General features: G+C 47.5%; 1 protein-coding gene across 3 annotated transcripts in view; it reads right to left on the bottom strand.

The window, feature by feature from the left end:
• Positions 1-25,766, bottom strand: part of LOC137421631 (BTB/POZ domain-containing protein 2) — a 93,271-nt gene that overhangs the window by 7,782 nt on the left and 59,723 nt on the right. The window contains exon 5 of one of the 3 annotated variants that reach the window (XM_068107874.2): positions 3,145-3,337. In XM_068107874.2, the coding sequence (XP_067963975.1) occupies positions 3,145-3,337 (193 nt within the window). Of the gene's footprint in view, positions 1-3,144; positions 3,362-25,766 lie in introns of all 3 variants that reach the window. The other 2 variants (XM_068107875.2, XM_078771195.1) reach the window with 2 other exon arrangements.

The raw sequence follows: 25,766 nt of genomic DNA on the forward strand, positions 1-25,766 counted from the left end.
CCTGGCCCCATCCTACCTGGCTGACCTCCTCTCCAGACACACTCCCACCCGCAACCTCCGCTCTGCTGGTACCAACCTCCTGACCCCCCCCCATCCGGACCAAATTTAGATCCTGGGGGGACAGGGCCTTCTCCATCGCTGCTCCCACCCTCTGGAACTCGCTACCTCACACCATCAGAGACTCCTCCTCACTCACCACATTCAAAACATCACTCAAGACCCACCTGTTCAACACTGCATTCAACATTTAACCCACAGCATCTAACCCCTGACTATCTCCTCTCCTTCTCCCTCCTTTGTGCTTTGAATATTTCCCTATTGATTCTTCTTTTTTTGCAATTGTCTTTATGTTTTGCTATGCGTTATGTTTTGCACTCTGTCAAAGCGTCTTTGGGCTTCCTGAAAAGCGCTATATAAAATAAATGCATTATTATTATTATTAAGACTAAAGTTTGCCAATGAACACCAAGGCAAAGACCAGCACTTCTGGAACAAAGTGCTCTGGACAGATGAGTCAAAGGTGGAGCTATTTGGCCACAGTACCAGAAGACATGTTTGGCGAAAACCAAAGACAGCATTTCACCCCAAGAACCTGATACCAACTGTAAAGCATGGTGGTGGAAATATTATGGTTTGGAGCAGCTTTGCTGCATCAGGTCCTGGGCAGCTCACCATCATATAATCCACTATGAATTCTTCATTGTACCAGAGGGTGCTTGAGGATAATGAGGCAATCTGTCGGAAAGTTGAAGCTCAACCGAAGGTGGACCTTGCAACATGACAATGACCCTAAACATACCAGTAAATCCACCAAGGAATGGCTGAAAAGAAAGAAATGGAGGGTTCTGGAATGGCCAAGTCAAAGCCCGGATCTAAATCCCATCGAGATGTTGTGGGGGGATTTGAAACGAGCTGTGCATGCAAGAAACCCCTCAAACATCGCACAGCTAAAAGAATTCTGCATGGAGGAGTGGGCAAAAATTTCTCCCAGTCGATGTCAGAGACTGGTCGACAGTTATAAGAAACGCCTACTTGAGGTTGTTTCTGCCAAAGGGGGCAATACCACCTATAAGAGCCAAGGGTGTACTTACTTTTTCCACATGCGAAATTTGCATTTATATTTATTTAAATTATACAATGGACTACAAAATGTAAATGTTTCATGATATTTGTTATCTTATATCACCTTTATCTATCAATATTGTCGAAATGAAGATCAAATAGCTGTATGTTGAAATATGTTGAAAAAGTCAAAACTTTACATGGGGTGTACTTACTTTTTCACGTGACTTTACATTGCTCATTGAACTCTTCTAAGTTTTCTTGTTGGAGTGTCCACTATGGAGCATTCTGTTTTGCAGTGAAATTCCCAGATGACATCAACTGCACAAGAAACTCCATACTGATACATGTCAAGTTGCCCTGCCTTGCGATTGGAGAACTGATCGGATGAGGGATGGGTAGCGATTCGTGCCGCCGTGCTGGTGTGCATGGAAATGGGCCGTGGAAATGGGAAATGGGCCGAAATGGGCCACCATCCGCATTATCCTTCATTTTATTTGGAGGAGGGTAATGGGGGGAAGTGGGGGAGGTGGGTGTGGGGTTATCGTTCATCAGATTGGGACTCATGCAAATGCAGCCCGAATTGCAAGTTGTGCTGCAAATACTTGCTGATGGCAAAGTAAGCATGCAAGGCTGAACGACTCTCCGCATTTACACAGTATCTTTCCATAAAATAATTCCCCAATCCCATGGCAGATGCCCAGATACTATATCTATATTTTAAAAGGAGCAGTGTCTGTTTGTCTGTTTATCGTGTGATAACTTGAGAACGGATTTCAATAAATCCAACTATGGTGGATTCAGGTAACTCCCGAATTTGTATGTGATCCCCCCCAAAAAAAGTTTTTAGAATTTTTTTTATGGGTACATGGACACATGTGTCAAAACTGCAAATGCCAACATGTTGGTTGTCCCTGCACGGAGAGCAGGATCTCCAAGGAATCCTTCTTTGTTAACTTGAGATCGGATTTCAATGAAACCACTCTCAGGAAGTAAACATAACCACTTATACCTCTCCCTACAAAGATCTTTTATCCATCACGTTTATTCCAAACCTCCACTAACCTCCATGTATCCAAATCCTACAAATCATACTCATTTACATTAAAATAAACAAAAACAAAAAACTCTTCCTCCTTCATAATCTTCTTCACTTATAATAATGTCGAGCCTCATTCAATCCCGTTTTTCATATCGATTAGATTCAGCAAACGTTTGCTATATTCAATAGTTTTTCTTTCAACATTTCCATTTTATTATCGCCCTATAAAACACCATTTCCGAATATACACCACCTATTAAAGCATCACAAAGCAGGTCGCTCTTCAGTCTACTTGCAGCACAAAAAAAAATATTTGGTGTTCCCGTCAGCTAAGTGATGGGTCTTATATTCTAGTATACTGTAAGAGAGCAATGTTTGTGTGTGTGTGTTGCCATTTTTTCTCAAAGATGGCCAGACAGATCTTCACCAAAGTTAGAGGTTCATCAGTGAGTGCAGGGGAGTGTTTTAGGCAAAAAAAAAAAAAAAAAATTTTTTTTTGCTCTGTATTGCCTGAACCTTTGTAGCTTTGTGAAAGGTAACATTAAATGACCTCCCAACCCTATTCCTTAGTGGGTGAAGGAAGGTGTTTTAGGCCCCCACAAAAAAAAACAGAAAAAAAAAATATTTATTCAACATGCCAACAGGATTATAACAGCAACAGGCAATGCCAGGTACCCCTGCTAGCATGTGATAAACAAAGTCCAAAACAGTGTTTAAATCTAAACCTTAAATTCTATGAACATGTCACGGCACTAAAATCACAATGGGTAAAAGACGAGTTTTGCATTTAGCAATGTAGCATCCGACAGTCCCGACTAGCATAACAAGATGTTGAACAACACCTCAACAAAATGACGTTGGACATTTTACAATTCCCAAACCCAAATGCCATCTTTCAAGCCTTTATGCCACTTTAAAATTAATATGCAGTAAATGACATTTATTGTTTGAGAAAAGGTCCTCAACGGACAGAGACAGAATTTGGAGGAACAAGTTTAAAAATCTTGCTCCGTTCCAAAAACATCCCCTCTCAGGCAAACCTTATGCGATCGCTGGTACCACTGTAGCCCCAGCGGCTCTCCGCCTGCTGGAAACGGTTAATGCTGCACTCCTTGCCACGAAGACAGCAGCGGGGACGGTCGATGTACTCAACGCGTGGTTTGGGGTTTACCGTGAAGTACAGGAAGAGGTTGACAGTCTCACGGTCTGTCAAGATTCCCGATTGCGCCGGCCCTGCCAGCCCCACAAGCACAGCAACTAAGGCAAGTAACATGGCATATTAACAAAATACACGTATGTATACCTCTTAAGCACATCTGAGCCAAGCCGGAAGTGACACACACACACACACACACACACACACACACACACACACACACACACACACACACGATTAGAAGAAGTAACGACTATTTCCCAAAACATCATATAAACATTTTTAAAATGTTGTAAATGACATTCTGCATACAACACCCAATACTTACATTTAATGCAAACGTCAAAATAGTTGTATACCTAAAGTAGGAAGCTTAGTGGTTTGTAATAATAGATAGATTTTCTCAGCTGCCTCGATCAGCTGAGCTCCGTTTCGACCCTTTCAGCCCAGAACCTCTCCAAACAGTAGGTCCACAACTTCTGTTGTGGGTCCACATCAGTCGTTCCAGGACCATGGCTGTGTCCACACAGTCGGTTAACCAGCACAATCTCGCTTTCAAACTCCAGCAGAAAGCTTTACCTATAAATGCTTACCTTCTTGCTATCGGCTTTCATGAATTATCATAATATATTCATAACAGATGCCATTATACAAGTGTGTATACATATATACAGTGCCTATAGAAATATACCCCCTTGCAAATTTTTCACCTTTGTTGCCTTGTAGTCTGGAAGTAAAATGCATTAAATCAGACATTTTCCACCTTTAGTTATATGTTGTTACCCACAACTTCCAAGTGAAAAACAAATTCTCCAAATTTCAGAAAATAGATTAAAAATACAAAACTAGATATCTTGGATGGATGCGTGTCCACCCCCATTATAATAGCAATTGTAAATTAGCTCAGGTGTAACCAATCACCATCAAAATCACACACCAAGTTAATTGGCCTCTACCTGTGTTAAATTGTAGTGATTCTGATTATTTCAGAATAAAATCTGCTGTTCCTGTAGGCTTCCTCTGCTGAGTAGTGCATTTCACAGCAAAGACAACTATGGTCTTCAAAAGACCTCGGCGATAAAGATGTAGAAAGGCACAGATCAGAGGATGTGTATAAAAATATTTCAAAGGCATTGAATATCCCTTGGAGCACAGTCAAGACAATCATTAAGAAGTGGAAAGCATATGGTACCACCAAGACCCTGCCTAGATCAGGCCGTCCCTCCAAACTGGATGACCAAGCAAGGAGGAGACTGATCAGAGAGGCCACCAAGAGGCCACTGGCATCTTTGAAAGAGCTACAGGCCGTTATGGCAAAGACTGGTCACTGTGTGCATGTGACAACAATATCCCAAGCACTCCACAAGTCTGGCCTGTACGGTATGGTGGCTCCACAATGAGCCATTACTCAAAAAAGGCCCAGCTTGAGTCCCGTTTGAGGTATGCAAAAACTACTCTGGAGATTCTGGAGCCATGTGGCAAAAGAGTTTTGTGGTCTGACGAAACAAAGATGGAAATTTTTGGCCTAAATGCAAAACGTTACATTTGGCGCAAACCCTTCACAGCACATTACCCCAAAAAACACCATTCCTACTGGAAAGCATGGTGGTGGCAGCATCATGTTATTGGGATGTTTCTCATCAGCAGGGACTGGGCACTTGTCAGGATAGAAGGGAAAATGGATGGAACAAAATACAGAAAAATCCGAGAGTAAAACCAGCTGCCCTCTGCAAAAAAGATGAAATTGGGACAAATTTCACCTTTTAACATGACAACGACCCAAAGCACACAGTCAAAGCTACACTGGAATGGTTAAGGGGCAAAAAGATAAATGTCCTTGAGTGGTCCAGTCAGAGCCCAGACCTAAATCCAATCGAAAATCTGTGGCAGCACTTGAAGATTGCTGTCCAACATTCCCCACACAACCTCACTGAGCTTGAACAGTTTTGTACAGGAGAATCGGCAAATATTGCCCATCCAAGGTGTGCAAAGTTGGTAGAGGCCTATCCCAATAGACTCTTCAGCTGTACTTGCTGTAAAAGGTGCTTCCACCAAGTATTATCTCGGAGGAGTGGGGAGGGAATTTGGTTATATTCGTGGCAATGTGTGTGTGTGTGTGTGTGTGTGTGTGTGTGTGTGTGTGTGTGTGTGTGTGTGTGTGTGTGTGTGTGTGTGTGTGTGTGTGTGTGTGTGTGTGTATGTATGTATGTATGTATATATATATAGTATATATATATATATATATATATATATATATATATATATATATATATATATATATATATATATATATATATATATATATATATATATACAGTGGGGAGAACAAGTATTTGATACACTGCCGATTTTGCAGGTTTTCCCACTTACAAAGCACGTCAAGGTCTGTAATTTTTATCATAGGTACACTTCAACTGTGGAAGACGGAATCTAAAACAAAAATCCTGAAAATCACATTGTATGATTTTTAAGTAATTAATTTGCATTTTATTGCATGAAATAAGTATTTGATCACCTACCAACCAGTAAGAATTCCGGCTCTCACAGACCTGTTAGTTTTTTCTTTAAGAAGCCCTCCCATTCTCCACTCATTACCTGTATTAACTGCACCTGTTTGAACTCGTTATCTGCATAAAAGACGTCTCCAGACCGTCTCCGACCACAAAGACCGCAAAGACCGACCGCAAAGCCGTCTCCAGACCTGTCCACACTCAATCAATCAGACTCCAACCTCTCCACAATGGGCAAGACCAGAGAGCTGTCTAAGGACATCAGGGACAAATTTGTAGACTTGCACAAGGCTGGGATGGGCTACAGGACAATAGGCAAGCAGCTTGGTGAGAAGGCAACAACTGTTGGCGCAATCTATCTATAATTCCAGTAATCTCTGTTTGTACGTTTGTACGTTTGTTTGTCTGTGACCGCTGTTTCTCGACAACCACGGGTCCGATATACTTTTAACTTGCCAGGTATATTGCTGGGGACCCGAGGATGTGCCTTTTCAAGGTTTCATATTAATCGGACAATTACTTACCGAGCTATGTCCAAAAAACGATTCAACCAATCAGAGAGCAGCGAACTATCGCGTGTGCCGAACGTGGCGGACACACTCTGCCTCGGATGGCACATTTGAGAGCGTATTCATTTATTTCACGTTTGCAAACTATGTTGGCGTTAAACTATGTTTTAAAACTAATAAAAACGAATTTGCGATTCATTCGCTTTCCTGCGCGTTTGTGCACGCGATGGCGATTTCTTTACCAAACTCCGGAAGCCGTTCGCTTTGGACCAAACCATTTCATGTAAATAGAGGGGGGGGGATATAATTTTAGATATAGATATAGTACGGGCAATGCCCTAGTTATTAGAAAATGGAAGAAGTTCAAGATGACAGTCAATCTCCCTCGGTCTGGGGCTCCATGCAAGATCTCACCTCGTGGAGCCTCAATGATCATGAGAAAGGTGAGGGATCAGCCCAGAACTACACGGCAGGACCTGGTCAATGACCTGAAGAGAGCTGGGACCACAGTATCAAAGAAAACCATAAGTAACACACTACGCCGTCATGGATTAAAATCCTGCAGCGCACGCAAGGTCCCTCTGCTCAAGCCAGCGCATGTCCAGGCCCGTCTGAAGTTTGCCAATGACCATCTGGATGATCCAGAGGAGGAATGGGAGAAGGTCATGTGGTCTGATGAGACCAAAATAGAGCTTTTTGGTTTAAACTCCACTCGCCGTGTTTGGAGGAAGAAGAAGGATGAGTACAACCCCAAGAACACCATCCCAACCGTGAAGCATGGAGGTGGAAACATCATTCTTTGGGGATGCTTTTCTGCAAAGGGGACAGGACGACTGCACCGTATTGAGGGGAGGATGGATGGGGCCATGTATCGCGAGATCTTGGCCAACAATCTCCTTCCCTCAATAAGAGCATTGAAGATGGGGCGTGGCTGGGTCTTCCAGCATGACAACGGCCCGAAACACACAGCCAGGGCAACTAAGGAGTGGCTCCGTACGAAGCATCTCAAGGTCCTGGAGTGGCCTAGCCAGTCTCCAGACCTGAACCCAATAGAAAATCTTTGGAGGGAGCTGAAAGTCTGTGTTGCGCAGCGACAGCCCCGAAACCTGAAGGATCTGGTGAAGATCTGTATGGAGGAGTGGGCCAAAATCCCTGCTGCAGTGTGTGCAAACCTGGTTAAGAACTACAGGAAACGTCTGATCTCTGTAATTGCAAACAAAGGTTTCTGTACCAAATATTAAGTTCTGTTTTTCTGATGTATCAAATACTTATTTCATGCAATAAAATGCAAATTAATTACTTAAAAATCATACAATGTGATTTTCAGGATTTTTGTTTTAGATTCCGTCTTCCACAGTTGAAGTGTACCTATGATAAAAATTACAGACCTTGACGTGCTTTGTAAGTGGGAAAACCTGCAAAATCGGCAGTGTATCAAATACTTGTTCTCCCCACTGTATATATATATATATATATATATATATATATATATATATATATATATATATATATATATATATATATATATATATATATACATACTTTCACTGCGGCGCAAACGGGGCGCCCAGTTTAGCGGTACACACATTGATGAATCACCCTGCCTGTGAAACACCGACATGACAGGTTATAGCTGGGTCGGGATTCAAACCCAGGCTGGACAGTTTAGAGTCAAGTGTGCGTACCTCCAGTCCAGGCCATCCTGCCAACTTGTATGCTGCATACAGGTGAAATATTTATATATATATATATTTCTAAAAAAATTGGTGTGGTTTTTGGGGGGCTGGAACGGATTAATAGCATTTCAATTCATTTTAATGGGGAAATTTAATTTGAGAAACGAGCAAATTGAGTTACGAGCTCGGTCACAGAACGAATTAAACTCGTAAGTCAAGGTTTCAATATATATATATATATATATATATATATATATATATATATATATATATATATATATATATATATATATATATTTATTATGTCGGTGGGGTAGAGATAATTTAAAACAGGTAGGATGTATAAATTAACATGCTCTGGATGTCGAGTAGAATCACCCCATGTAATAAGTGTAATGAAAATGTATCTAAGTTGAACCCAGGTGTGATGCTCTCTCTAACCACTGAGAGGCGTCTATAAGAACTCGGTCGACTGCTGCTCCGGCACACTCCTGTGACATTTAATCTAAGACATGTAGACTCGGATGGTGCGTATACGTAGATAATCTAGGCTTGCTTGCATTGATTGATATTACTGAACTTTCTTTATGATTCCATGATCCTGATATATAATATATATTGCATGATTGTATTTCCACAGGATATTGCCAGAGATCAAATTGTCATTAAACCTACCTACAGGACAATGTTGTGGATCTGATTTCCATTACAATTAATGACAATTTGTCTCGCTGTCCAATCGAGAACAAGAGGCGAACGTGGGCGACATGGCGGGACACAGGATGATTCAGGTGCCGCAATTCGCAGCCGACCCGCAAGCAGCGGACGCGGGCGCGGAACTGACACATTGGCTGAAGACCTCAGACAATCAATTCAAGGCCCAGGAAACCGCTGTCACTGATGAAACGAAATTAGAGGTGCTACAGACAAAAGTGCATCATAACGTTTACCGGGCTATCGAACAGTGCGTGACATTCGATGCCGCGGTGACAGAGCTAAAGCGAATTTACATCAAGAAACGAAGCGCGGTTTATTCCCGGCACCTGCTCGCCATACGGAAACAACAGCCCACGGAGACCCTGGATCATTTCGCTCAAGAGCTACGGCATCTGCTGACTGACAGTGCGCCGGCGGTACGTACACATGAACAAGTTTGCGATGATCTTGTACGCGATTCTTTCGTCTCAGGACTCAGCTCCTCAATAGTCAAAGACTTCTTGAAGAAGCCGACTTGACGCTCGCTGAAGCTCTATAGCTAGCTCACGTCTACACCCAAGCACGGGAACAATCCGACGCGTATGAACACCCATACGTCACTGCGGGGACATCTTGACAAGCTCGACCGGAGAGAGCTACCGCCGAGGACGCGGATGCAGCCACGGCATCTCTGCCGGAATCCCCGGCCACTCCCGAGGAGGACCCTGAACCGGGCTTGACGGCCGCAGCAGCTGCCGGACCAAAGCCCGGACGCAACGCTATGTGCTATTTTTGCGGGAATCGACAACATCCCAGGTCTGTTTGCCCGGCTTGTGATGCGATATGTCCATTTGTGCACAAAACCAGGCCATTTTGCAAAGGTTTGCCGAAAGGCGACGCGGGGCAAACAAACTCGCTCGACAATGAATGTGCTTATCGCCGAGCCAGTGGGCCGAGCAAAGAGCGGGGCGCCACGCTCGACTTTGATGAGAATCGCACCTCCTCGTGGGCCCCTGGCTGCTCGCTCGACCTTGGTGGAATTCATCGCGCCGTCAAAACAAGTGGCGCAAACACGACAGAATGCGGGGCGACCGTCCTTGGCCGGCATCCGAACGTCTCATGTTGGCTTTGAAACTCCGCGCGTGACACGAGCGCCATCCGAAGACTGCTCGTACGAACTACAAGCTCCTGCTTCGGCGCGGAAAACTCCAGCTGGCTCTGAAACTCCGTGCGTGACACGAGCGCCCTCCGGAGGCTGCACGTACGAACTACAAACTACTGCAGCATGGAAAACTTTAGCTGGCGTTGGATCCACACGCGAGGCGCGATCGTCTCGCCTGGATGGCTCGATACCTGCAGGACCACCTGGCCTGGCTCGGGCTATTATCCCTCTTATGATCGAGGGAATTTTTGCTCGAGCTTTAATCGATACAGGGTCTACTGATAGTTATGTTAATTATCGACTGGTGCAAAAACATGGATGGCCGGTTATTGGGACAAGACGTCGGATCTTTATGGCCTCTCAAGGGCTTAGGCTCAGCACAAAAGGGGAATGTCGATTGAAACTTGTGATAAAGGGACGAATATTTCCAGATGTGCATCTCATGGTCTTACCAGCATTATGTGCAGATGTTTTGCTAGGACATGATTTTCTTAAGCGACATGGACGGTTGGAAATGGAATTTGGTGGCCCTGACACGCTTGCTGTGTGCGCTCTTGCAGGGATGGAAATTGAGCCGCTGTCGCTGTTCCCCAATATGACCACGGACTGCACACCTGTAGCGGTTAAATCGCGACGCTACTCACGAGCTGACGCGCAATTCATTGCAGAAGAAACGGCCCAGCTCTTAAAGGAAGGTATCATAGAACCTAGTCAGTCGCCATGGCGGGCCCAGGTCCTGGTGGTACGAAGTGAAGCGCATCGCAAACGCATGGTAATCGACTATTCACAGACGATTAATCGATTTACACAGCTGGACGCCTACCCCCTTCCGGGGATGGACTCCCTGGTTCGACAGGTGGCCCAGTACTTGGTCTACAGCATTCTCGATCTGTGTAGTGCGTATCATCAAATCCCCATCTCCGAGGCCGACCGTATCTATACCGAGTTTGAATCGGGTCAAAGGTTATACCAGTTCACCCGGCTGCCTTTTGGGGTCACAAATGGGGTCGCGTGTTTTCAGAGGGCTATGGACGACCTCATCGCTAAGGAGAACTTGATCGACGTCTTTGTATATCTGGACAATCTTACGGTTTGCGGGCATGACCAGGAGCATCATGATGCAAATCTGAAGCGCTTCCTCGAAGTCACGCAGCGGTATTGCTTAACCATGAATGAGGCTAAGTGTCGTTACTCCGTGCGCACGATAGATCTTCTGGGGTACACCGTGACACACGGCTCTGTTGCTCCGGATAAGGAGCGTCTGCGACCCTTGCTCGACATGGCCCCGCCCTGCGATCGAGCTTCGCTGAAGCGTGCTCTCGGGCTGTTCGCCCATTATTCTAAGTGGGTGCAAAATTTCTCCGTGAAACTCCGCCCACTTGTGGACTGCGAAGCGTTCCCCATGAGCCTTGATGCCAAGGCTGCTTTTCATGGCCTTAAGTCCGACATCGCTGGGGCCGCTGTGGCGACAATTGACGATAACAAATCTTTCGTTTTGGAAAGTGATGCCTCAGATCATGCGATAGCTGCGACTCTCCCAGGGGGGGGCGCCCTGTGGCTTTCTTTTCGCGAACTCTCACCTCCGCTGAGCGGAGACATTCGTCTGTCGAAAAAGAAGCGTACGCGATCGTCGAGTCGATTCGCCGTTGGCGTCCCTACTTGCTCAGACCTTGCTTCCAAATCATCACGGACCAACAGAGCGTTGCGTTTATGTACGACACCCTGCATGCTCAACGCATTAAGAATGAGAAAATCACTTGCTGGCGCATCGAACTCGCCGATTTCTGCTATACCATCAAATATCGCCCGGGGAGGGATAACCCGGTTGCCGAGGCTTTATCGCGGCCGGCAACGTGTGCGGGCCTCATATCTTTGGAGGGTCTGCGCTCTTTGCACGACACTCTGTGTCATCCTGGGGTGACGCGTTTCGCTCATTTTGTGCGTTGTCGTAATCTGCCATACTCGGTTGAGGACATTCGCCAGGTCTGTCGCGACTGTGCTATATGTGTGGAACTCAAACCACGTTTTTACAACCCTCCCATGGGGACGCTGGTCAGGGCTACTAGGCCGTGGGAGCGATTGGCAATGGATTTCAAAGGGCCGCTGCCGGCATCGGGTAACTCTCGTTATCTGCTCACTATCGTTGATGAGTACTCGCGATTCCCTTTTCCTTTCACGTGCGCAGATATGACGGCCGCCACAGTTATACGGTGTCTGCAGAACTTGTTTTCTATGTTTGGGAATCCGGCCTACGTGCATACCGATCGCGGGGCAGTGTTCCTGTCCAGGAAGTGAGGAGCTTCTTACTTCAGCATAATGTCGCTTCTAGCTATACCACCCCGTATAGACCACAGGCGAATGGGCAGGTCGAACGCTTCAATGGGATTATATGGAGGGCCGTCACGCTAAGCTTTAGGTCCCTCGGCCGGGGCCTAGATAAATGGGCTTGGTCGTTACCTGCGACGCTGAACTCAATCAGGGCTTTACTATGTACGGCCACCAACCAGACTCCTCACGAACGGAAGTTTCATCACCCGAGGAGCTCGGGGAGTATCCGATATTTACCTAGCTGGCTCGCTGAGCCCGGGCCGGCCTACCTCAAACGTGCGGTTCGCATGAGCAAGTATGATCCACTAGTGGATAAGGTGCAGGTACTCCAGGCTAATCCTGAGCATGCTCGCATGTTGATGGCTGATGGACGCGAGTCCACTGTCTTGCGGGGCCTTGCGGGGCCATCGACGAACCAATTTATGAGTCTATGGACTCTTCCGTGGCTCTGCCTATGGAACATCTGCCATCCCGCCCGTCGCAAAATACACCCCTGCCTGTAGGCACTGTGGTGCCCCCTCTGTCGCCTGCCTCAGGGGGCTACTCTGATGCGGGGGACTCCGGGCTTGGGGATGTAGTACCCGGTAGTTTCCGGACCCGTGCGGGCAGGGAAATTCGCCATCCCGATCGCTACGGGTGGACCGACTGACATGGACTGACATCGCTACTCTACTAATGCTGCTGCGTGCTTGATTCCTGCCTAGCGGAAGTGTAGTTCTAACGGCGGGGAGAATGTAATGAAATTGTATCTAAGTTGAACCCAGATGTGATGCCCTCTCTAACCACTGAGAGGCGTCTATAAGAACTCAAGACGACTGCTGCTCCGGCACACTCCTGTGACATTTAATCTAAGACATGTAGACTCGGATGGTGCGTATACGTAGATAATCTAGGCTTGCTTGCATTGATTGATATTACTGAACTTTCTTTATGATTCCATGATCCTGATATATATTGCATGATTGTATTTCCACAGGATATTGCCAGAGATCAAAGTCATTAAACCTACCTACAGGACAATGTTGTGGATCTGATTTCCATTACAATAAGTATTTGTTTAGCCCGGATGTAGGATGAAGTTGTATATCTCTCCCCGTCACGAGGGGGCGGGGCATGTTATTTAGCTTAGGCAATAAGGATAAATTATCCCTGTATGTCTTACCCGATGTGATTTATCCTTTGTCCCTTATGGCACCGTAATAGACACCAGCACAGAAAATGCCCATTAATTAAACCATAATCTATATATATATAAAGTAGAGTTGGCCTCTGTGTCTGTATCCTGATCTATCTATGATCTCTAAGATCTCGAGACCCGTGGACGGATTTGCGAGCGGAAAGTACTGTTCGACTCGGGATGGTCCCAGGAATGTCACGGAGACATAAACATTTTAAAAATTTCGGGTTTTAAAATTAGCGTATTATTAGCACTAGCAGAAGAGAGAGGGATTCGAAGGGAGGGAGCGCAGCGCTTCTAGCGCTTCTGACTACAGCACACCTTAAAATTAAAAAACTTCGGGTTTTAAAATGTGTGTTACGCGTAATTAGCGCTAGCAGAAGAGGGAGGGAATCTAAGGGAGGGAGCGCAGTGCTCCCTCCAGCGCTTCTGTTAGCGTAATTAGCGTATTTCGGAACGTTAATTTTTCAACTTCATTATTCGGAATCAGTACGTCCCAGAGAACCTTCGTAACGTTAATTTTTCAACTTCATCCGATTGACATGGGACCAACGGCATGTGACAAAGAGTGAAACATACAGGCTACATTTATTTGACGACAATGAGTTCCGACTTCCGACCTCGGTGGGATGACAGGCTGAGTCAACCCCCCTGGTGTGAAGGGGGAGGAGGAGGGGAGGGGGAAGAGAAGGGGAGGGGAACGAGGGGGAAGGGGATGGGAGGGGGGAGGGGGAGGGGGAGGGGGAGGGGGAGGGGGAGGGGGAGGGGGAAGGGGGAGGGGGAAGGGGAAGGGGGAGGGGAGGGGGGAGGGGAAAGGGGGGGGAGGGGGAGGGGAGGGGCCCTTCTTCCCCTGGGCACCCCCACACCCTTCCCTCCCCCCTTCCCCTCCCCCCCTCCCCCCCTTCCCCCTCCCCCCCCATTCCCCTCCCCTCCTCTTCCCCCTCCCCTCCTCCTCCCCCGCTTCCCCCTCCCCCCTCCCCCCCGTTCCCCTCCCCTCCTCTTCCCCCTCCCCTCCTCCTCCCACTCCCGTGCAAAGCCGGGTACCTCTGCTAGTAAATAATAAAACCAACCGGAAGCCAGTTCTGAGCAAGGCCATTTGGACGCACCAGCTACATCGCCACGGAAGACAGGCAGGCTGAAGGCACGCCAAGGAGCCGTGATTGGCCAGGAAGAAGCAACTCGCTATTGCGTGGGAGTTGACCAATGGGAAGGCCGGGGTAAGAAGGGATTCGTGATTGGCCAGGACCACCGATGACGTCAGAGGCGGACTGTGGACATTGATGGAGAGGGCCGATGACGTCACAAGACGGCGAATAAAAACTCTCTGGCCGGCATTTTGTCCTCTTTGGATCCTCCTTCTTTCTTCTCCTTGTGTACTCTGCCGCTTGTCTCTTGTGCACTGACAATTATCCCCCCTTGTCTGCACGTTCTGGACCTCGGTGCGGGCGGTAGTGTGCCGAGACCTTGCTGGGTATTGTGAGGAGGAGGATTCCCGCCTCCCGCCAAGCACGGAGCCATGTCTGGCCGGCGAGTTTGGGGCCGACACTATTCCTGACAGGATACCTCTGCCCATTTGAGCAAGTGCCATAATTACACATTATTTTCCACGTTATTTTATCCCTCGTTTCTGGTGGGGCCATCCCTTTTCGGAATGTAGTTTCACCGTCGCGCTTTTGTTTGTCCTGGCATCCCGTTTTAATAAACCTGTTTCTTTTTGTACATTTTAAATCCGTTTTCATGCGAGTTATTTCTTTGCAGGCTTTGGGACTACCGGCGATCGCGACAGGTTAGCTTCAGCTTCCTCTTCCGCCGCATATATAAAATCCGAATTTGGGCATCACCTTCGGCGTAAAAGCTTGCTATTGGCCATTCGTGATCCCTGTGGTGTTCACCCGGGGAATCACACGACATATATGTACACACAGGTTGAACCCCCAAACTTGACTGGTATAATTTATGTGCATTACATCAGTGTCATGTCATAGGGTTAGTGTGCTTCTTTAGTCAAATATATACATATATATATATACATATATATATATATATATATATTGTTGCGGTTTTGAGTTTTGTACAATAAAGGTTAAATTTCCCCCCCATAGTATAGTCACACAAACAACATGTAGCCTCGTGATAGTTCAGTTATTTCTTAGTATGTGTGAGAATAGTCCTTTTCCTGTGTTAGTCTTGCATTGAGTAGAATGAGAGTAGGTCCTCCATTGCCTTACGCCTCCTTGTGCTGCCTTTGGCTTTTTGGCGCAAATTAACACAAGGCAGGCCTGGCAAATCAAGCAGGGACCGAATGAGGGTGGCGGAGAAGCTGACGGTAAGCGCGAGCCGCCAATCAGGGCTCAAAGGGAGTGGCTGCGGCAATGCGTCACAGGGTGTGGTTGGAACATTCGAGAGGGCTCAGGGCATGGCAATAAAACCCGTTGCGCGAAGCCCCCACCAGGAGTCCTTCTGTGGAGAGGTGAGCTTGCAGTTCTGCAAAGGGAGGCACTTGACTGAGTATTGATGAGAGTTACGAGTTCGGAGAAAAGACGCGCATGAACTACGTGTAAGCGCTCGTACCAAAGCGGACGCTCGGTTGAGCTTGAGGCCGAGCCACCATTGGGTTACGCGAGTGATAGCGCGCCGGTAACTCAACGTGCTGGGGAAAACCGCCAAGCCGCCGAGAGATGCGTACATTTCCTCCCGCTTTCCTGCCTCATCTGCCCCTTTGTTCGAGAGACGCGCTACGAGGATCCCTTCTACCACCTGCTTGCCTTCATCGCGGGACGTGCTGTGACCGTGGAGAGCCACGCCGGGCGAAGCCGTTCCTGGACGACCAAGGCAGCGCGTGAACACCATCTTACCTGCATTTCCCCTTTGTGAGTGTGATCGGGCCCGTGTCTGGGCTTAATATAAGACTGCTTAAGTTCTGCTCTGTGTCTGCTTTCTTCCGACTTGTACATATAAGTGTAAATAATAATTAAATAGTGTTCTTCCTTTATTCGACCGTCTCGTGTTTTCCATCATTGACTAAGCGTGGTACGAATAGAACCGCTCTAATCGGGTTCCAATACTAACAGTAATTGCACGGACCATGTGGTACGCAATCCGCTTGGTGTACCCAAATTACACGTGGCTCGCGCGAGACTTTGTTCCCCGCTTCCGTGGCGGCGCAGGTATTTAGGTACGTGCGAGACTTGTCCCGAAACCCTACCTTGCGTTTGCCCGGAAGGGGCGTTTAAAGTCTCGGTTACGCCGGCCCAGAAAGAACAACACAACAAAACAACATGCATTTTAAGGCCATTTTCCCTGCTAGAGCGGGGGTTAGCCTTGCGGTCCCCATGACAATCTTCTCCATCTTGCCCTATTTTCTGCATCTCTCCTTGTTAACCCCCTTGCCCGCATTTCTTCTTCCACCATCTTTAGCCGTCTTTCTCGGTCTTCCCCGTCCTCTACTTCCTTCTACATTCATTTCCATCACTCTTCTCAACCAGTCACTTTCATCCTTCCTCAACACATGACCAAACCATCTCAACCTGTTCTTCTTCACAACATCAATCACAGGCTCTATTCCCATCATTTTTTGCAATTCATCATTTGTCTTCCTCTCTCTCAACGATACTCCACACATCCATCGAACCATTCGCATTTCCACCCTTTCCAACCTTCGTTGCTGCTCTACGTTCATTACCCATGTCTCGCTCTCATAAATCATAACACTTCTCACACATGCAGCATACACCTATCCCTTTAGCTTCAACGACACACCCTTCCTCATCAGCACGCCACTCAGTTCCCGAAACTTCTTCCATGCACATCTCACTCGAGCAACCGTTGCCGAGTCTGATCCACCTTCTCCATTCAGCATATCTCCGAGGTAGCAAAATGTTTTCACACCTTCCAGCTTCACGCCGTCTCCAAGATCCAACTCAACATTTCCTCCATCTGCAGCTCCCTCTGTGCACACCTTACATTTGAATGTAGCTGCCACACTGGTTAATGACCCTCTCAGACCACTAAATTTTTGATGAATCCACTCAGCGCACATTGTACATTGAATGGAGTTCACTCCGACACCTTTCCTGCACACAGCACAGGGCCACTTCCCAGTTCTTTCCACCTCACCACATGCTTTACCACTTGCCATCACCTTCGTCTTTCCGATATTCACCTTCAGACCTTTTGTCTCCATACATTCCTTCCACTTGTTCATCTTTTCCTTCAGTCCATCCATACTTTCCGCAATAAACACCAGATCATCTGCATACAACAACTCCCTGGCCCAGAAAGAACAAGGGGCTTAAAGGGGAACGGACATGAGTATCGACATCAAATGCTTAAGATTAATTAATTGTAGCAACAAACAAGATTAAGTTTGGCGCAAAAATTGTTGCTCTAGCATGCGTGAATCGTGAGATATCCGAGTTTTAAAATGCGAACAGCAGACAATTTCTCTCGCGCCGGCTAGCATCTGGTGATGACTATCATCATCATCGTGACGTCATCGGAGGAAGCTGATGTGACTGCGCAATAGTAAACAATGGCAGACACCGACTCCGATAGTTGCGTAAGTCTGGATATCAGCGATATTTCTGACCAATCTGATGCGGAAAATGAAGAGAAAGTTAATAATCTTGGGGAATCACACTCGATTCTCCCATACAGATTCGAACCATACCGTCCAGAGAGTGAAGAAGACAAATCGTCGGCCACAGACACAATGGCGATCGATTTTGATCTCGGGCGCCTCCAAAATACTGAATGGTATTCATTTTTATCTCTTTTTTAATTGAAAAAGTTTCTTTTTCTGGTCAATGGAATACATAACTAATATTTAATTAATGTTCGGTGCCGTGAGGCAAGAAATGGATAGAAACACAGAAACGAAATACGACTTTATTGACTTAGTGCAGCACTGCAGGTGTATCAGTTGTAATTGTATCATTATAGCACTCTCTATAATGCAAGCAATCTCTGTGTGTCTGTGTGTCTGTCTGTGTGTATGTCTGTGACCGCTGTTTCTCGACAACCACTGGTCCGATCTAAGTGAAACTTGCCAGGTATATTGCTGGGGACCTGAGGATGTGCCTTTTCAAGGTTTGCTATTAATCGGACAAGTGGTTACCAAGTTATGGCCATTTATTTAGCAAACACATACATTTTGTACGTGAACGAAGGAACAGCGAAGGGCGAGAGCGAAGGAACGGCGAAGGACGAGTGCGAAGACCGAAGGAACGATGCAAGTTTTAATTTTTCTTTGCACGTACGGTCAAGCGACAGCGAAGGAACCGCATGTGTTTGTTGTTTCTGCCTCGCGGTTTGAAAATTGAATACTTGGCCATTAAAACTAATTTGCGATTAATCGTAACTGCGATATGCGAACTTCCGGACAGCGAGGCCTTATTTTTGGTACGTACGTCAACGTACGTATATCCACGTACTTACCTCCCCGCACGTACGGGCACGCACTAGCAGCAGCCACACAACGACTGGGCATGATTCCAACTGATCGTAACGAAAACAAAGCGATGTTCTGATCGTCACGAAGCCAACAAGGCTTTAAGAACGAAAAACTGGGTTACTTCGCAAACGTCATTTCCGGTTTGCGGTTTTGACAAAACTGATTTTGCTTGTTCGGCGATATTTTGACAAATTCTAATAAAACCGAGAAGATATTTGTGAAATGAACTCAATAGAAGTGTTTAAGATATGTTTATGTTTCGAAATCTGCAAAGTTGTTTTGGTCGTGTCCGTTCTCCTTTAATATCCCCTTGGTAAGGGTAGGAAGGGCGGCGGAAAACCGTAACATTTCCAGCTTCAGGAAGTGGTCAGGAGTGTGGATTTGGAACCCTGAACAAAATTTTTGGACACCAAAATTCTCGAAATTACGAGCGACCGAAATTGTTATTAAATCCAAAATTTTGTATTCGTACCATGGCTAGCCAAGGCGGTCAAATGCCGGTGGGGGTAAAAATAGAGGTAGAATTAATGACCCAGGACCGAGAGGGACAGTTGGTAATGGTGGAAGCTGATAAGGGTGAGGCAGCTGGCAAAGACAATGGCCGCGCCTCGCACGTGGCGGCGAAAGCCAAACCCGTTGTGCAAGTGAGTTCCAACATGCAGTTGCTCATGACACAAATCATAGCACAAACGAAAAAAATAGAGGATAGGATGAAAGAAATGAGGGACGAAGCAAGGTGTAACAAGGACGATATGAAGGCTCAGGGTGAGCGATTGGAAAAACAATTGAAAGAAATGGGGGACAAAACCACCAGGGAAAGGAACAAAGTTGGTGAACAAATGGTCACCATGATAAAACAAGCGGGGGAGGACATTGGACGCAGGTTGAGCGGGAAGGTCGCGGTGGTGCGTGACGAGGTGACGCGGTGTGAGGAACGCGTGGAGAGCGAAGTAGCGCAGAGCGCAGATAAGTTGACCGGGGATTTATAGGAATCGCGACGCGGGGTGTAGAAGAGCCGACGGCCGCCGAATTGGACGAGGAAATTTCATGCGCGCCGGCGGTCGTCGAAGAAATAATGGGAATTAAAGAAACAATTGGGGCCGAAGACACGGTAGAGTCGGAAAATATAGCACAGAGGGAAGTAATGGAATGCACCCAAAGTTTGTATTTGCATCGTGATGTCGGGCTTGCTAACCAAATGGAAAGTTTGCAGGTGCTGGCGGGACAGGAGGTCCCCAAGGTGATTAGAATGAATGGCGCGAATGGGTTTGGCGCGAATGGGTTTTTGGCACGCTTGGGAAAGAGACGAAACCCGGGCGGTCGCGGAAGGTCCATTGTGCGGTGTACGAGGGCGACTGGCGCGCATGAGAGAAAAGTGTGCACCGGAGCGCGAGTGTGTGCGAAAAAAGTGTGCTATGATTGGGTGTGTACCAGGAGAGTGCACACCCGTGGGTGTTACGGAGTATGTAACGAGAAAGTGTGCACGAGAAGAGTGCGTGGAGAAAAAGTGTGCGATGATTGGGTGTGTACCAGGAGAGTGCACACCCATGGGTGTTACGGGGTATGTAACGAGAGAGTGTGCACGAGAAGAGTGCGTGGAGAAAAAGTGTGCGATGATTGGGTATGTACCAGGAGAGTGCACACCCGTGGGTGTTACGGAGTATGTAACGAGAAAGTGTGCACGAGAAGAGTGCGTGAAGAAAAAGTGTGCGATGATTGGGTGTGTACCAGGAGAGTGCACACCCATGGGTGTTACAGTGTGTGTAACGGAAGAGTGTGCGCGAGGGTGTGCGATAATGAAGTGTGTGGAAGGCGTGTGTGCGCCTGGTTGTGCGGTAGAAGAGTGCGTGGAGGAAGAATGCACACCTGAATGTGTAACAGAAAAGTGTGTAACGAAGTGTGTGAGAGGCGTGAGTGCGCCTAGGTGTGGGTGTGCAAGTGCTGAGTGGGTCGCGAGTGGTGAGAACGCGGCTCAAGCATCGACACCAACCGGGGTAGCATTTAGCGCGACGGATAGCCGACGTGAGCCCTCGGTGAGTTGTATGCAGCAGGGACCGGCTGGGATCGGTGGTGCGGCGGTTTCACAAGGACCGCCGTGCACGACCCGTGCCGCCCCCCGCCCTGTATGGTTGATGCCGTACCGTGGCGGCAAAGGCGAACGGCGAGGTTCAAGGGGAGGTAGGAGATTTCGGAGCCGCGCACCCTAGCGGGTGCGGTGCTCCGGCCGGGGCCGGTTGGGTCATCGTGCGTGGGACTGCGAGGCCCCACGCAGGGATGGGGCCCTGCACCTCGGCCCATCCATACCTCCTCCCCTGAATCAAAAATGCCGGACGGAAACCCCATACAGTAGACAAACCACCCGCATGGATCGCTCGGCCTCTCGAGGTCGAGCCGTGATGACAACGTATTTCCACACGGAGAGGCTTGAGTGTAGTGGACGGATGAGGATAGTGTACCCTACGTGGAGGAATGGTAGTTTGACCATTCCTCAAAGCCAGGGCCCATTAGCATTAGATTAGGGGGATGGCAGTGATAGGCACATGGGGGTGCCAGCCATGGTTACCTCCATGGGGCACCGAAGCAGGACGTGATGAGACATTGTGTTTGTTCCATTCCTTCCTTCCTGGGAGGGATTGGGAGACGAATTTGGAATAGAGGGGGATATGGGAGACAAGACGTAGAGACTAATTTGTAAATACAGGGTGTCTCAAAATAGATGGAACCCATTAACATGATAATAATTTCTTACTCAGACAAGAAACTCCAAAAAAGATTACATTTCCTGGAAGCTGATATGATAACAATAAAAAAAACTGAAGATTTGAGGTCTCTAGCTCAAAGGATACATTTATTAGAGCACATGTTCCAAATGACCGCCTTTGCGCCTTAGACACACTTGAAGCCGACGAGCGAAGTTGTCAATCACCCTGACACACTCTTCCTTCCTGATGGCACGAATCTTCTGGGTGATGGCCACTTTCAGTTCAGAAATGGATTGAGGACGATTCTCATACACGTGGTCCTTCAAGAACCCCCAGAGATAAAAATCTGGGGGGTTCAGATAGGGTGAATGCGGAGACCACTCGGGTTCGCGGCGCCTGCTGATCAGCCGATCAGGGAATCGGTGGTCCAGCCACTCCATCGTGATGTTGGCTGTATGTGGAGTTGCCTCATCTTGTTGGAACCATTGCACATCTCGATTCACGCCACAACGTCTCCCAAGTCCCCTCCAGAACTTGTTGAGCACCACAATGTAACGCTCCTTTGTGACAGTGACTGCCTCCTCGTCTGCGTCTTCAAACCAAAACGGTCCGATTATGCCATGTTTTGAGATGGCCACCCAGGCCGTGCATTTCACAGAGTGCAAGGGCCTCTGAAGCACCTCGTCTGGGGCTAGTGTGCCCCAGAACACATTGTTCTTGCTATTGACATGCCCACAGAGCAAGAAGTGTGCTTCGTCGCTGAACCAAACATCATCAAGAAAGTCAGGATCCTCTTCGATCTTGTTCTTGAACCACCGGCACATCACAACACGTTTTTCCATGTCAGCTGGTGTGAGTTTATGCTTGATCTGGATCTTGTATGGGTACAGCTGAAGATCCTTGATCAAGATTCTTTGCACTGACGCACGTGAAAGACCCAGCTCTTGGCTACATCTTCGGATGGACTTTTTCGGGCTCCTTCCGACAATGTCTCACCGCATTCACATTGTCAGGAGATCTTGCAGTCAGCTTCCTGCCAGAACTGGGTGTTTCTGCCTTCTTGTTGAGGTTGTTTACTGATCCAGTGGCTTGAAATTTGTGTGCCCAACGATAAATTTGGTTTTTCTGGGGATAGTTGTTGAAGTTGAACTTCCTGCGAAATTTTGCTTGCACCGTTTTGAATGATTTCGTCTCCAAATAAGTAGTGACGCAAAATATTTTTCCCTCCTTTGTCCAAGGCATTTTGATTGATAATTATTAGTTGTTATTGTCTCCTCTCTTCAAATCTGAAAAAAAAGAACAAGAACATTAATATTGGCAGAATTATTAGCAGTGACATGGGTTCCATGTATTTTGAGACACCCTGTACAAGGAAGGGCTAGGGTAGTGTAAGCCGACGATGGGGGGTACGGACGGATAGGGACGAGCTTGCTCTGCTCGCTCTTCCATGCCCCTCACGCTGCATTACCTTGTTTTGCTGTGTACCTTTGCACCCTTTCCGCTTTGCTGGTCATGCTTCGTCTCTCCCCCCACCCCAGGACCATTTTGGAGGTGGAACTGTGCAGCACGATCGACCTGTGCAGCATCTTTCTGCACCTTGCTACATCTGTGCAGCTGAACTGTGCAGCACTTTGCTGCAATAGCCTTTTGTTATAACTTTGCTGCACCAGTGCAGCACTTTGCTGCCACAACCCTTTGCTGCACCTTATACACTTATGGACCACAAGTTTTGTGGCCTTACACCTCTGATGTGCAGCACCTTGCTGCAGCATCACCTTGCATCTTTGGACCACTTGTTTTGTGTGGCATGAATGTCACGCAGTCGGACCACATAGGGTTGGCCCTGCCTGGCAGAAAGAAAAAAAAACACCTTTAGAGGCCATTTTTCCCCGCAAGCGGGGGTTGGCCTTTTTCGGGGACCGTGGTTGTTGTTGTTTTTTGGTCCCCTTTTTGAAGCAGAGAAAGAAATAAAAGCATTTGTTGTGCATTCTTATTATGGTGTGCTAGGGACGAGAAGATTTGTAAGTTTAGTAAGCCCTGAAGAGCAGGAATGGCCTGTATGCCGGTCCGGGGACTAGCCGGTTTGATATATGCACACAGAAGAAGCAAGAAGCAAGATGCAAGAAGCAAGCAGCAAGCAGCAAATGTATGGATGATGTGTGTTTTTGTGCTTTGCTGTGCTTTCTCTTCCCTCCAATCTTCTCTTCAAAAAGGACAGGTCCTGGGTCATAGAACTGTAAATAAGGTTAAATTTTCTGTGCTTGTAAATATAAAAATGCTGCCCACCGGCTATGTGTTTAGTTTGACAAATTCCGGATTCGGTTAATTGTGGACGTGATTCTGTTAGAGTAGCTACTCAACGCAATAGGGGGGACATATTTAGTGTTTTAAAACTGTCGCATACACGGGTTAGAGTAAATGTTAGGGGGAACCACATCTATATGTCACATGTAAAAGTAAAAGTTAATTTTCCAGATCATTCTCAAAACCGGTCGTTCCATTTTTGTTGGGTTCGACTCGGAGACGAGTCTGACGAGGGAGAGGGGTAGTGTTGCGGTTTTGAGTTTTGTACAATAAAGGTTAAATTTCCCCCTCATAGTATAGTCACACAAACAACATGTAGCCTCGCGATAGTTCAGTTATTTCTTAGTATGTGTGAGAATAGTCCTTTTCCTGTGTTAGTCTTGCGTTGAGTAGAATAATGAGAGTAGGTCCTCCATTGCCTTATGCCGCCTCCATTGCCTTACGCCTCCTTGTGCTGCCTTTGGCTTTTTGGCGCGAATTAACACGAGGCAGGCCTGGCAAATCAAGCAGGGACCGAATGAGGGCGGCCGAGAGGCTGACGGTAAGCGTGAGCTGCCAATCAGGGCTCAAAGGGAGTGGCTGCGGCAATGCGTCACAGGGTGTGGTTGGAACATTCAAGAGGGCTCAGGGCATGGCAATAAAACCCGTTGCGCGAAGCCCCCACCAGGGGTCCTTCTGTCGAGAGGTGAGCTTGCAGTTCTGCAAAGGGAGGCGCTTGACTGAGTATTGATGAGAGTTACGAGTTCGGAGAAAAGACGCGCATGAACTAAGTATAAGCGCTCGTACCAAAGTGGACGCTCGGTTGAGCTTGAGGCCGAGCCACTATTGGGTTACGCGAGTGATAGCACGCCAGTAACTCAACGTGCTGGGGAAAACCGCCAAGCCGCCGAGAGACGCGTACATTCCCTCCTGCCTTCCTGCCTCATCTGCCCCTTTGTTCGAGAGACGCGCTACGAGGATCCCTTCTACCACCTGCTTGCCTTCATCGCGGGACGTGTTGTGACCGTGGAGAGCCACGTCGGGCGAAGCCGTTCCTGGATGACCAAGGCAGCGCGTGAACACCATCCTACCTGCATTTCCCCTTTGTGAGTGTGATCGGGCCCGTGTCTGGGTTTATTATAAGACTGCTTAAGTTCTGCTCTATGTCTGCTTTCTTCCGACTTGTACATATAAGTGTAAATAATAATTAAATAGTGTTCTTCCTTTATTCAACCGTCTCGTGTTTTCCATCATTGACTAAGCGTGGTACGAATAGAACCGCTCTAATCGGGTTCCAATACTAACGGTAACTGCACGGACCACGTGGTACGCAATCCGCTCGGTGTACCCAAATTACACGTGGCTCGCGCGAGGCTTTGTTCCCCGCTTCCGTGGCGGCGCAGGTATTTAGGTACGTGCGAGACTTGTCCCGAAACCCTACCTTGCGTTTGCCCGGAAGGGGCGTTTCAAGTCTCGGTTACGCCGGCCCAGAAAGAACATGGGGCTTAATCTCCCCTTGATAAGGGTAGGAAGGGCGGCGGAAAACCGTAACAATATATATATTGTCACGTCCCTGGGATTAACACCCCTGGGTGACGGATGGCCAATGGAGTTTTAACTCCAAGGCGTACCTAAACTACGGCGGCTCATTTTACACGCGCGGGGATGGAGGGTCACAAGGCTTACCTGCACGGCCGGACGCGAAGCGGGTTTTCCCGAACCGCCAGCAAATAAACAGGACAGGACAAGGAATTGGGAATGCAACAAATAATGAGTTTAATAAAATAAATGCCAGGATAACAAAGAATGTGCGTTAAAATCTAATTCCTAAATGAGGATCCTCCAGCGGACTCATATACAGACACAGGGAGAAACAAATAAACGATCAAGTGGTCCCCGAACCCCTACAGCCACCGAACGGGTCCCAGAGTCCTTTTTTTTTCTCTTATACAAGATCGAGGCTCGTGAAAGAGCTAACATTAATAACAAAAAGACAAACTGACACATAAAA

This window comes from Myxine glutinosa, chromosome 2 (genome assembly GCF_964187855.1).
Source record: "Myxine glutinosa chromosome 2, kmMyxGlut1.1, whole genome shotgun sequence".
NCBI lineage: Eukaryota > Metazoa > Chordata > Myxini > Myxiniformes > Myxinidae > Myxine > Myxine glutinosa.